We start from the raw sequence: 13,148 nt of genomic DNA, 5'->3' as shown, positions 1-13,148 counted from the left end.
TCTGGTTCTTCCAGAGGCCCAAGAAAACCTAGGACCGGCCCTGGTGGCAGTGTATGTTTTTCTGTGGCACATACATTTGTGTGTGCATTGATGTTATGTTGCCTTGACATGCGGCATGTAGAGCTATGGTGTACTCATCCATATATTAATTTGTACATGTATCTATGCGCCCATGCCCATTTCTACTCTGATCTTTAAGATGGGTCTGTACCTGTATTTCCAGTTCGCACTGTGGATACCCGATGCTGACATTCCCTCATTTCCCATGCACAACATGCTACAGGACACTTTAACCTTACTGCAGCTTCGCTTTGGGGTGACTTATGTAAGGGTAGGTGTGTGACTTACCGGTGCCGACTTCACGATGGTTCATATTCTCAAATTAAAAGATCATGTATAGTAGCTGGATGACATGCACGATGGGCTCCATAGCTGCACAGTGAATGTGGTGAGAAATGTGTGTTGTTGTTTAATTAGGCCTTATGGGCATCCCCTTCCGCCAGCTCTGACGAGGTGGGTGGATCGACACAGACATCATGTTGGAAATATGCTTCATAATAGGGGGGCTATGCCACGCCCGGAATGTTCTCCAATAGGCTTCATTGGACCTTCCTGAGAGCTTTGCAGTCAAAATTTCCAGTCAGAGTCAGAAGAACCCCTATCGGTCAGTGAGCCATGTATTGTTAGGCATCATAATACTGCGGTCGGAGCGATTGCTTCCAACGTGACTTCGGCCAGTCAGACTGACCCCGACAAGACTGCGTAGGTCACTTCCAATTCACATCATTATGGCCCCCTAAATATGCCCCCAAGTGTGGAGTATTTTCCTTTCAGTGCTGTCTCCTCAGATTATTTTTCCTTTTAATATACTTGGGCCTATTTTGGCTCTGGCTATTGGGAAGTAATAAATACTTCACAGCTATTTTCTGCCGCTTTAATAAGTCAATAAATTGGCTAATCAAATTTTGCATAATTACCTAAATGAAGACCAGTACAAAAGAACATGCCCAGCCATAACATTTTAATTTCACAAGTTGCCTGTAGTTTATATTTATTCATCAGAAACAGTATCTCTTTTGCCAGTTTGAAAAGTGTTTTTACTTTTCATAGACAAAAGTAACTTTTCTTTTGGTCACTCTCTTCTTCTGAATAAAATCATATTCCTAAATATGTTTCCTTGTCTTTCCATTTCCGCCGCAGATCGGGCCCTGCTAACTGTCCTTCCCACTTCATAGTGGGCAGCCAGTGCGAGATCCGTGCCCACACAGCTGCAGTGAGAGCAGCCTGGACAGCCAGAAAATGCTGGTGTCTGCGGCACCAGTAAAGTCGGCCACACTGAGGCACTGCAAGCCATAGGCCAAGTCTAGGACAACAGGCTCCTGCAGCAATACGACATTCAACCATTCAGGGCCAAAAAAAGGGGCGGGGGGCTGCAAGGGAATTGTAACATGTGCAATATATTACAGTGAACAATATTTACAAAGAACAAACAGGCACAAGAATGCTGGGGGAAAAAACCACGGTCTGCAAAGTATTTTAAAGAGTGTCACTAGAAAATTATTCATACAAAAAGTACATCCCTTAAACAAGTTCGAATATTCTCAGTATTTTGATTAAAAAAGAAGAAATGAACGAGGTAATGTACAGGAAGTAGTGATAAGCAACAGAGCGATTTAGATGAGCTTATAACCCATGCAGACTCGAGAGTGGCAGGGGCCTACGCGTTTCGAATCCTGTTGGTCTAGAAGGATTCTCTTCAGGGCCATTGGTTTTATCTAGAAAAGGAAAAAGTAGATTTTAGAGGGAAAGTTTATAAGAGATGTGCATTCAGTAAATCGACATCAGATTCTTCACTCAGGTCGCACCCCCTCCTCCACAGCTTACCAAATAGCGAAAAATGCATCCAGGTAATAAAATTCACAGCATCGTGGCTGGGGGGGAAACAGTACCTACAAATGGTCAAGACAGACATTGAGTACCTTGGGGACCTAATCAGGGTGGCGGAAGAATAAGAAACTGGGGAAGTTTTTAATCTTACCTGCCTTAGTAGTAGACGGGAATGCTATGCTAGAGGCACAGTCAAAAACACTTGGAAGGACGAAAGTTTTACCTGTAAATAAGTGAGCGTGTATATAATCAGGGCGAGTTTCTTACTAATGAGGAGCGAGACGTTCTGAGATAACTACTGAAGTTCTTACCTACTATCCTAGGACCTTTATTTTGGAGTACAACGCCGTCGGAATGAAAGTCAATACTGGCACGAAGTCTGTAGAAGAGTAATGGAGCAAAAGCTTCAGTTTACAGAGACCGCCTAAGGATACTAAAGTATTGATGTGTAACTACTGAAGTTTCTTACCGGAAACACTGAACGTTCAGTGTAGAAATTACTTTAGTCAACACTTTATCTAGAGTTGTATTGGGGAGCCTAAAAAAGAACCAACGTTGGGCCCGTAAGAACAGTTGGAATGTTAACCGCCAGTGATTACATGAAACTTCAAGAAAACAATGCGGCTTACCGTAGTTATTTACGACGGGCGTGGTCCGCCGAACGCGGCTTGCTGGTTACGGATAAATCAAGGTCCCTAAAAAATGTAACATGCTGAGAGTCAGGGGAACATTAATCAAGGTGGGAGGGACTAAATTTGAAGGTCATAGGCGTATTACCGTTAGCGCGGCGCTGCACGCAGAGGGCCTTTTTGAAAGTAGTACGGCAAAAACAACGGGGTAAAAGTTAGTTACAAAGCGGGAGAGGGAGACTAACACCACGAGACATGCAGTCTGATAATACTCACATTGGAATCACTAATCCAGAACTTCAAGCGACGGCGTGGCGAGGGTGCTGCACTCTGGCTCAAGCGCCTTAGATAGCCGAGCTACCGTCTGACCGCCCATATATCTGGGTCAAGAATTAGTATACGCCCACTATGGTTCCCGGTAGTCTGCTTTGAGACGGAAAACCAGGACCGGATTTCCAGGTCCACAATGGTTTCCAGTAGTGACCTAGAAACGAAGAACCATAAGAGGAGTAAATATATGTGAAACGAACCTGGTTATAATTTAAATATTTCGCTTAGTTCATTCAGCCCAGACACTGCTGTGTCAAATTTGACTATTAAGAAAGCTTCCCGTTTCGACAATGCAAGATTTTGATCGCCACCACGAGGGTTTTTTTCCACTTTTGAAATCACAGTCCATTTTAGGTCACTTACAGTATGTTGCATCCGCGTCCAGTGGAGCACCAAAGGGGCGTTTTCGACCTTCCTTTTGATTCTCGATTTATGTTGCGAGATCCGATGACGGATTTCCTGATTGGTTTTGCCTATGTACAGTAGACGACAAGGGCATGTGATGCCATAAACAACAAACTTGCTCTTACAGTTACTAAAGGATTCGTGTTTCCAGAAGATTCCGTTATGTTGGAACAGTGAACCCTCAACAGAAGATTCACAACAGAGGCAAGTGCCACATCTATGGTGCCCAAGAATAGGGGGCATCCCCATCATTTGACGTAGCGTCGCAGGTTTGGGTGCTGGCATAGCAGCCCGAACTATGTGGTTGGCAATGTTATTTTCTTTTTTAAAAGCAAATAGGGGCATATCTACAAGACTGTCATCCAGATCTTTCACTAAATGCCAATTCTGCTTTGTGACTTTTTTCAGATGGTTGGCATTCGGGCAATATGTCGTGACACAAACCTGTCGTTTTAGTTCAGGTTTGGTTTTGCGCTCCAGAGTGGTCTCACGTGGTGTCCATTGTGCTCTCTTCATACAGCTCTTCACGAGTTTCTTAGGGTACCCCCTATCACACAATTTGGATGTTAATTTTGCTGAGTGATGTTGAAAATCTTCTTTAAACGTGCAGTTCCTGCGAGCTCGCAAGAACTGCCCATAGGGGAGATTTTCCTTGAGGTTCCTAGGATGATTACTTGAAAACATCAAAGACTTATTTCTGTCAGTGGGTTTGCTGTATAGGGTGGTCGCCAGTTTCCCTTCAAAAGGGAAGACCTCCACGTCTAGGAATGCAATCCTCCTAGTTGAACTGGAAATGCTGAATTTTATATCTGCATTTCTGTCATTCAACCATTGATGGAACTGATCAAGAGTGTCACTATCACCCGTCCAAGTCATAAAAACATCATCAATAAACCGGAGCCACGCTCCGATGTATTGAATGAAAGGGTTGTTGTGATAAATGTACGCCTCTTCATACATTGCCATAAATAGTACCGCCAATTCCGGTGCGAAGGGGCAGCCCATGGCTACCCCCTTGACTTGGTAGTAGTATTCGCCATTAAAACAGAAGTAGTTCTTCTTTAAGGCGAAAGCTGGTAAGTCCACAATGAATTTGGTGGGCACCTGCGTCGGTCTTGGTCTGGAGTCAAGATAATGTGTGAGTACTGCTATTGCCTAATCTTGAGGGATCTGTGTATATAAAGCAGTTACGTCCAAAGTAACTAGTCTGTCTCTGTTTTCACTGAACTCAATGCTTTCTAGTTTGTTGATAAAATCAGTGGTATCCTGGATATAGGATTTGACACTGATCATGAATTCTTTTAGAAAACAGTCTACATATTTGGCTGCTGGCTCTAGCACAGAACCACACCCTGCGACGATGGGTCTGCCAGGAGGATGGTCAGGATCTTTATGAATCTTAGGTAATACGTAAAACATCGGCACTTTCGGATGTTGAATTTTAAGGTATTCAAGTTCTTTTGGCCCAACAAAACCTAAATCAGAACCTTCTTGTATGATAGCAAAAAGTTCGTTTTGGAGGTCTGTAGTTGGGTCTTTGTTTATTTTACGGTAACAGCTACTGTCTGCTAGCTGTCTCATGACTTCAGTTGTATAGTCATTGATGTCCCACACTACAATAGCACCGCCTTTGTCGGCCTGCTTTATTATGACCGTGCTGTCGGTTTTTAGGTTGTTTAGAGCTGTCATCTGTGCCTTGGTGGTATTAAATTTTACATATTTCCTCTCTTTTTCCATAGCCGATATGGCCGACAAAACACTTTTTTCAAAGGTCAAAAGGTTTTTTGGAACTTTACTTGCTGGGGGCAAAAAGTGGATTTATTCCTAAGGCCAGTAACCTCCATTGGCTGATTGATGGGGGTTGCCTTGAAAAACAGGGTCAATCTTAATTTCCTGCAAAATTCGATGAATTCTGACTTCATTTTAACAAAGTCCGTTCTTTTTGAGGGGACAAATGACAGGCCTTTTGCCAACACGCTTTCCTCGTCAGATGTTAGAACTTTTTTAGATAAATTGAAAATAGGCGACGCATCTAGTTTTTGTAGTGCTGCCGTCTGGTTTTCATTTCCCACGGGGTGTTGATTCTCACTCGACCCCTGGGCAATGTTTGACCTCTCCCTAAAAAATGGGGGTTTGACGATTGGTTTTGTTGTTGCTGGTTAGCGTTCCAGTTACGGTTCCTATTTGGACGGTTGTAATTACTGGTAGATTCACTGTCAGTTCCTGATGACGATGTATCACTGAAGGAAATAAACTGCTTACGTGATCTTCCTTGGTTTCCTTGAAGGAAACGTCTCGATTCCGCCTTGGAATAAAAGTCGGCTTGCAAGTAAGGGTATATGTTATCTAATGAAAAACCTTTTTTATCCTTCTCAAATTGGTTGGATTTTGGAGTTATCGTGTAATCTTTGAATTCTTGGACTTCTTTATTAACTTTCTCCAAGAGTGCCTTGGCGTCAGCTATGGTTGGATTAATGCTTATTTCTGACTCTAGTTTGGAGATTTCGGCTAGTTCTTCTTTTGATATACGGGCAGCTGTCTCAACTGTTAAAACCATCAAATCTCTACTGCATTTAGTGTCTATCATAGAAAAACCTTTCTTAAATATCGGGTCCTCTGTAAAAATTACAGGTATATTTTTAATTTGTAAACCAGCAGGAATGGTGCCTTCCCGGAGGTGTTGCAACAAGAAGTGACCATGGAGGTCTGTCCTTATCTGCTTCTTCTTAAGACGGATTAATTTATCAGATTCGTTAGATGTAGTAGCTGTCTCACTTAGGGTAACTGAGGAGAAAACAGGTGGGTCACTGAGGAAGTTTCTGATGTGATCCTCTGTATAGGCGAAGGTGTCTTTTTCTGCCATTACTCTGAGAAAAAATAAAAAGAACAAGAGGGGTTTAAGGGCCTAGATAGGAAAGGTTTAAGATTAGCATGTACATGGGACACAATCGCACAATCAATGCAACTTATGAAGGTAGCGTACGGTCTAACCTTACTTCAAATAAATGAACAACAGAACCTCGCAACGCTACGTCAAATGATGGGGATGCCCCCTATTCTTGGGCACCATAGATGTGGCACTTGCCTCTGTTGTGAATCTTCTGTTGAGGGTTCACTGTTCCAACATAACGGAATCTTCTGGAAACACGAATCCTTTAGTAACTGTAAGAGCAAGTTTGTTGTTTATGGCATCACATGCCCTGGTCGTCTACTGTACATAGGCAAAACCAATCAGGAAATCCGTCATCGGATCTCGCAACATAAATCGAGAATCAAAAGGAAGGTCGAAAACGCCCCTTTGGTGCTCCACTGGACGCGGATGCAACATACTGTAAGTGACCTAAAATGGACTGTGATTTCCAAAGTGGAAAAAAACCCTCGTGGTGGCGATCAAAATCTTGCATTGTCGAAACGGGAAGCTTTCTTAATAGTCAAATTTGACACAGCAGTGTCTGGGCTGAATGAACTAAGCGAAATATTTAAATTATAACCAGGTTCGTTTCACATATATTTACTCCTCTTATGGTTCTTCGTTTCTAGGTCACTACTGGAAACCATTGTGGACCTGGAAATCCGGTCCTGGTTTTCAGTCTCAAAGCAGACTACCGGGAACCATAGTGGGCGTATACTAATTCTTGACCCAGATATATGGGCGGTCAGACGGTAGCTCGGCTATCTAAGGCGCTTGAGCCAGAGTGCAGCACCCTCGCCACGCCGTCGCTTGAAGTTCTGGATTAGTGATTCCAATGTGAGTATTATCAGACTGCATGTCTCGTGATGTTAGTCTCCCTTTCCCGCTTTGTAACTAACTTTTACCCCGTTGTTTTTGCCGTAGTAAGTTTCAAAAATGCCCTCTGCGTGCAGCGCCGCGCTGACGGTAATACGCCTATGACCTTTTCAAATTTAGTCCCTCCCACCTTGATTAATGTTCCCCTGACTCTCGGCATGTTACATTTTTTAGGGACCTTGTTTTATCCGTAACCAGCAAGCCGCGTTCGGCGGACCACGCCCGTCGTAAATAACTACGGTAAGCCGCATTGTTTTCTTGAAGTTTCATGTAATCACTGGCGGTTAACATTCCAACTGTTCTTACGGGCCCAAAGTTGGTTCTTTTTAGGCTCCCCAATACAACTCTAGATAAAGTGTTGGCTAAAGTAATTTCTACACTGAACGTTCAGTGTTTCCGGTAAGAAACTTCAGTAGTTACACATCGATACTTTAGTATCCTTAGGCGGTCTCTGTAAACTGAAGCTTTTGCTCCATTACTCTTCTACAGACTTCGTGCCAGTATTGACTTTCATTCCGACGGCGTTGTACTCCAAAATAAAGGTCCTAGGATAGTAGGTAAGAACTTCAGTAGTTATCTCAGAACGTCTCGCTCCTCATTAGTAAGAAACCCGCCCTGATTATATACTCGCTCACTTATTTACAGGTAAAACTTTCGTCCTTCCAAGTGTTTTTGACTGTGCCTCTAGCATAGCATTCCCGTCTACTACTAAGGCAGGTAAGATTAAAAACTTCCCCAGTTTCTTATTCTTCCGCCACCCTGATTAGGTCCCCAAGGTACTCAATGTCTGTCTTGACCATTTGTAGGTACTGTTTCCCCCCCAGCCAAGATGCTGTGAATTTTATTACCTGGATGCATTTTTCGCTATTTGGTAAGCTGTGGAGGAGGGGGTGCGACCTGAGTGAAGAATCTGATGTCGATTTACTGAATGCACATCTCTTATAAACTTTCCCTCTAAAATCTACTTTTTCCTTTTCTAGATAAAACCAATGGCCCTGAAGAGAATACTTCTAGACCAACAGGATTCGAAACGCGTAGGCCCCTGCCACTCTCGAGTCTGCATGGGTGATAAGCTCATCTAAATCGCTCTGTTGCTTATCACTACTTCCTGTACATTACCTCGTTCATTTCTTCTTTTTTAATCAAAATACTGAGAATATTCGAACTTGTTTAAGGGATGTACTTTTTGTATGAATAATTTTCTAGTGACACTCTTTAAAATACTTTGCAGACCGTGGTTTTTTCCCCCAGCATTCTTGTGCCTGTTTGTTCTTTGTAAATATTGTTCACTGTAATATATTGCACATGTTACAATTCCCTTGCAGCCCCCCCCCCTTTTTTTGCCCCTGAATGGTTGAATGTCGTATGCCTGTGACATGGTTGATATGGTGAAAGATTCCCTTATTTTCTATTTTTGTACCTAGCATGTATTATTGTTCATTTTTTTGAACAAGTTTTTCAAGAATATAGTTGCTCTTTGACAAAATTGAACAAAATAATAAAAGCTACTAATCAGCTCCCAGTCTTGAATTACTTTTTCAGGTTCTGTTATAACATATGTTAACTATCCTTTGGTATCAGTACTGGTATTTTCTCTTTGTTATTTAGGATATTGGCTCAGCCATACTGATCAGAGCCACCCCTTTGTAGTTTTTTGGTTGCCTGCAGCAATACAGCCCACCGCAACTCCCCTCTAGTGCCCAGGAATTAAAGTCATCAGCAGCATCACAAGCCTCACAGCCCCAGAGATTGAAAGCTAGGTGGGGCCAAGAAAGAAAATGCCAGCAGCATCGGATATGTGGGAAAGGCAAGAACTGCAACTCCGGTAATGAGTCACTGGGACTAATGTCCATAAGTAAGGTGAAGACAGCGCTGACCTAGCAGCTCCCTTTCCATGGGGAAACTACCTTCTCATAAAGAACAAGTACTCAAAAAATAAGCAGTGGGAAAAGAGAAGATCGATTAAACAACAACATTATAAATTCTCATTGGACATCAGTTTTTTAATTGCTTATGAATTATTGGCAAAAAAAGTATATACAGACTCTGTATTGTTACAACTCATCACCTCATAAATCTAAAACAAATGTACAAAAACAAACAAACAAATCGTATTGTGTTGCGTTAATTTTCTTGTGGTTTCCTGTGTTCGTCCAGTAAGGGGAAGGAGACTCATAGTTAAATGATGGCATTTCATGTGATGTCATTTCCTGTGTTATTACGATGTATGCACATTCCTTTTCTAGCCGGGACCCAAAAAAGCCTAGAACAGTCCATGCGTGGCTGCGTAGGCACTATCTGGCCTGGGGCCAAGACACCAACAACTAGAGAGAGGCTACATCTGTTCCCTCGATGCTTTCGTACAACGAGTGCTCAACCCCTTTCCTTCCTGCTCGCCCTAGAAATAGCCAGCGTACATTTCCTATGGACAGGAACCATCATGTGAACTGACGGAACAGAAAATGTTGGCGCTCTTGTTTACAAACCTGGGACTTAAGTGTGTGTGCAAAAAAACAACCGCAGTCACGAGACAAGGGGCCTACCTCGACTGTAGGGCTGACAAATATGTTAATACATGCATTGTTACAGTACGACCGTATTTCTCTAAGAGCGGAAAAACCCTGGATTAGAATAAGCCTGCAGCCATTGTTACTGTCACAGCTAACACACTTTGCTACATCCCTCTCGTATTGTTGTCTATACGCATTGAAATGTACATTTCCTCGGCTTCCTCGAGGCGTAGTTTCCATTGGTGCAGTATCTCCAGAAGCACTGAGGCCTGGGCCCGGATGGGCCCACTGAACCCTGATTCTTTCGATATTTTGCAGTTCATACTTCGGACATTTACAAAGAAATTATGCAGCTCAGCGCTGCAAGAAATTTAGAAGGGCTGAGCTGTGTCATTTCAAACAAGAAAAAAAGTGCTTGCGCCGCAGCAGGGGGGAGGGATTCACTTGCGGGAGGCGACAATTGCGACCAGATGGGCCGCGTGCTCCCGTGAGTGAATCTCCTGACGTGCACGCGTTGCCAATGAAGGCAATGGAACGCATGCACGTGCTTGCCAGAAATGCCTAAGTGCTCGGAAAAGGTCGTTTTCCTTTGCAGCGCATGCGCGCTGCAAAGGCTCGACCTAAAAATCAACTGGTGTACCTCTGCTATAATGATCTTAAGGCTGCATTTGACTGTGCAGTGCAACCTTCTTTGGCAAACGCTGTCATTTTGGGGCATTCCGACTCACCTCTATGAAGCCATACAGCTTTTATACACAAGTACCTGGGCAGGGGTGAGAAATAGAGATGGCTCAATTTTTTCCAGGAAACTATAAACTTTCCAGGGTTTAAAGCAAGTTTATGTCCTGGCACCACATTTTTTCAACCATTTTTGACCGACTCAATCCCATGGACGCAGTAAATGTGCATGCCTCAAAATTAGGTGTCATGCACATTTCAACTCTTTTATACACTGATGATGTGATTCTCCTCAGTCAGAAAAAAATTGGCCTACAACGCCTTATAGATAAATTATTCCAATATTACCTAGATAATTGCATGAAAATAAAATTGAAGAAGAATAAGATTGTGGAAGTCAGCAGCCGGATCCAGAAATGTCATAAATGGTTCTTGCACTGTAAAAACATATAGATATCTTGGAGTTCTTTTCGCTGATAGAAAATATTAGCAGCAAAACTCATCTCGAGGCTCTCTGATGACAGTGAAGCCCTTCATGGCAGAGAAGCAGCAATCATAAACTCAATCAGATTCCTGTTTCACCTCCCTCCAAATACTTTTCCAGCACAGATAAGGCTGGATTTCAGCTTATTAAAACAGCTAATAGCAAATAAAGGGGTCTACATGAAAACAAGGAGGAGAATCAGGTCTTACTCAGAAAATCAATTGTTCCAAGCGCTCTGGCAGGAACTGCAAATATATGAAGGCACTCCAGCGCGCTGGTATCTAGACCTAGTTATCAAAGTCTTTGGTGTACACTCAATGTGGGAAAATCCCATATCTCCATGTTTCTTTAAAAATAAATTATCAATGGGATCATGAAAGAAAATTTGCTCAAAGAGTCCTTATCTTCCAGATTGCACACCTGGATGGCTTAAATGAGTACAAGAAACTTAACTTCGAGGCTGGCTGGTCAAAACAATTGAGAGTCGACTTTATGCTCTATTGCTTTGACCCCATCCAGGCAAAGTCCATATAAAGACATGGAAAAGGCCCACTAAAAATGTCCGAGGCAGACTGTGCAGTTCTGGGGAAGAAAACACTACACACATCACATGCCTATGCTCAGTCCTAATAATCAACATGGTATCCGGACCTGCAGGCAGGTGGAGATCACAAGTCCAAAAGCAATAGACTCTATTTTGACTGCTGGTTTACAAAATTCCTAAGGTTTGCAGAAAAAATATTGGTTGCCAATGATGTCACGCAGCGCAAAAAATCAGACACAATATTTCTTTGCATTCTTCCCTTTCTAAGTCTGTACTTTTGTCTGACATCAAAGGACTTGATACATAGGTTATCCAAAATTGATGCAGCACGTGGAACTTTAATTTGCTGGTTAAACCCATATTGTATTTTTCTAACAAACTGATATGTATGATCTTGCATCTTTGTCTGATTGCCAAAATAATCTATAATATAGTTTATTCAAAAATGTCATATTTTATATTGCTGTCGCCCTCCATAATATATTTTATATATTTATATCCTAACAGACTATTACTCAGTCAACATTTTAGTCTCTAATGTATGCTTTTAAAAAGTAAAATATTTTGGGTTTTTAAGGACTTTTTGTTGGTAACATTTTAATTGACTGTACAATAAAATTACTATGACTATGCCCTCATCACATCCTCATGTCTGTATCTAAACAGTCTCAGCATCTAATCCAGATTTTCTGAAGAGCCCCTTTGACCTCCTTGTTCCTCAAGCTGTAGATGAATGGATTTAGCATTGGAGTCACTACAGTGTATATAACACTGATTGTTTTGCCATATTCTAAGGAGTAATTTGAGGATGGCTGGAGGTACATGAAGATAATTGCACCGTAGAACAATGCAACAGCAGTAAGGTGTGATGTGCACGTGGAGAATGCTTTGCCTTTCCCCTTTGAAGATTGTGTCTTAAGTATAGTGGAAATGATTCTGATGTATGATATCAGAATGAATATCATGGGCCCCATGGTGACGAAGGAGCCCTCAGTAAAAATGATCATCTCAATTGCAAAAGTGTTAGAGCATGAAAGCTTCAGCAAAGGTAGGACATCACAGAAGAAATGTTGGATTACATTGGAGCTGCAGAAAGATAACCTAGCAATCATAACTATATTCATCAATGAATGTAAGCACACTATCACCCAAGACCCAGCCACCAGTAGGGCACACAATCTCCAGCTCATGATGGTTGTATAGTGCATGGGGTCGCAGATTGCTAAGTATCGGTCAAATGCCATCACCGCAAGGAGGAAGCCGTCCATAACTCCAGCACAGAAGAAGAAAAACATCTGGATGATGCAACCATAGAATGAAATGGTCTTTTGCCCAGAAATGAGATTAAACAGCAGTTTGGGCACTATAGCTGTTGTCAAGCAGAGGTCCACCAAGGACAGATTGCTGAGGAAGAAATACATAGGTGTGTGTAATTGATGACTTCTGATGATCACTGAGATAATGGCAACATTTCCAGTCAGGGTGGTGGAATACATGATGAAGAAGAACACAGAGAGGAAACTATCATGCTTGGGATTACTCGACAGTCCCAGAAGAATGAAGATATCCACAAGGGTATGATTATCCATCTCTACTGAGTCAACCTGCCTGTAACAAGAGGCCAGAAGAGACATCAGTAATACACTATGATAGAAATGCAGCAAATATGACAAATGTTTAGGTCTTTGACTCAATGAAAGAAATACAATATTGAAGTTCACTACAAATGCCTGCTGAACTACACAAAAGCTACCGTCTTTGGCCAAGTCCTATGTTCATGGGTGGTGCATGCAAAGACAGGGGGTGAAGAACAATCTGCTACATTGGAACAGATACCTTTTCCGTGTGTTAATGGAGGTTGGCAGTGCCAGTCAGGGTATTTGGTGATGTTATT

The 13,148-nt window shown here is 42.3% G+C and overlaps 1 protein-coding gene across 1 annotated transcript; it reads right to left on the bottom strand.

Moving 5' to 3' along the window:
* Positions 1-5,283: 5,283 nt before the first annotated feature.
* On the bottom strand, positions 5,284-12,843 carry LOC147684488 (olfactory receptor 1F1-like). Its single transcript, XM_086939656.1, has 3 exons — positions 11,948-12,843; positions 7,936-8,007; positions 5,284-6,118 (listed from the first exon to the last, which is right to left on the bottom strand). The coding sequence occupies exons 1-3, from the start codon at positions 12,841-12,843 to the stop codon at positions 5,284-5,286; spliced, it is 1,803 nt and encodes a 600-aa protein (XP_086795782.1).
* Positions 12,844-13,148: the final 305 nt, after the last annotated feature.

The sequence above is a fragment of the Lissotriton vulgaris genome, chromosome 10 (assembly GCF_964263255.1).
Source record: "Lissotriton vulgaris chromosome 10, aLisVul1.2, whole genome shotgun sequence".
NCBI classification, from domain to species: Eukaryota; Metazoa; Chordata; class Amphibia; order Caudata; family Salamandridae; genus Lissotriton; species Lissotriton vulgaris.
The sequence above is the reverse complement of the archived record's forward strand: the minus strand, read 5'-3'. Positions and strand labels throughout refer to the sequence as shown.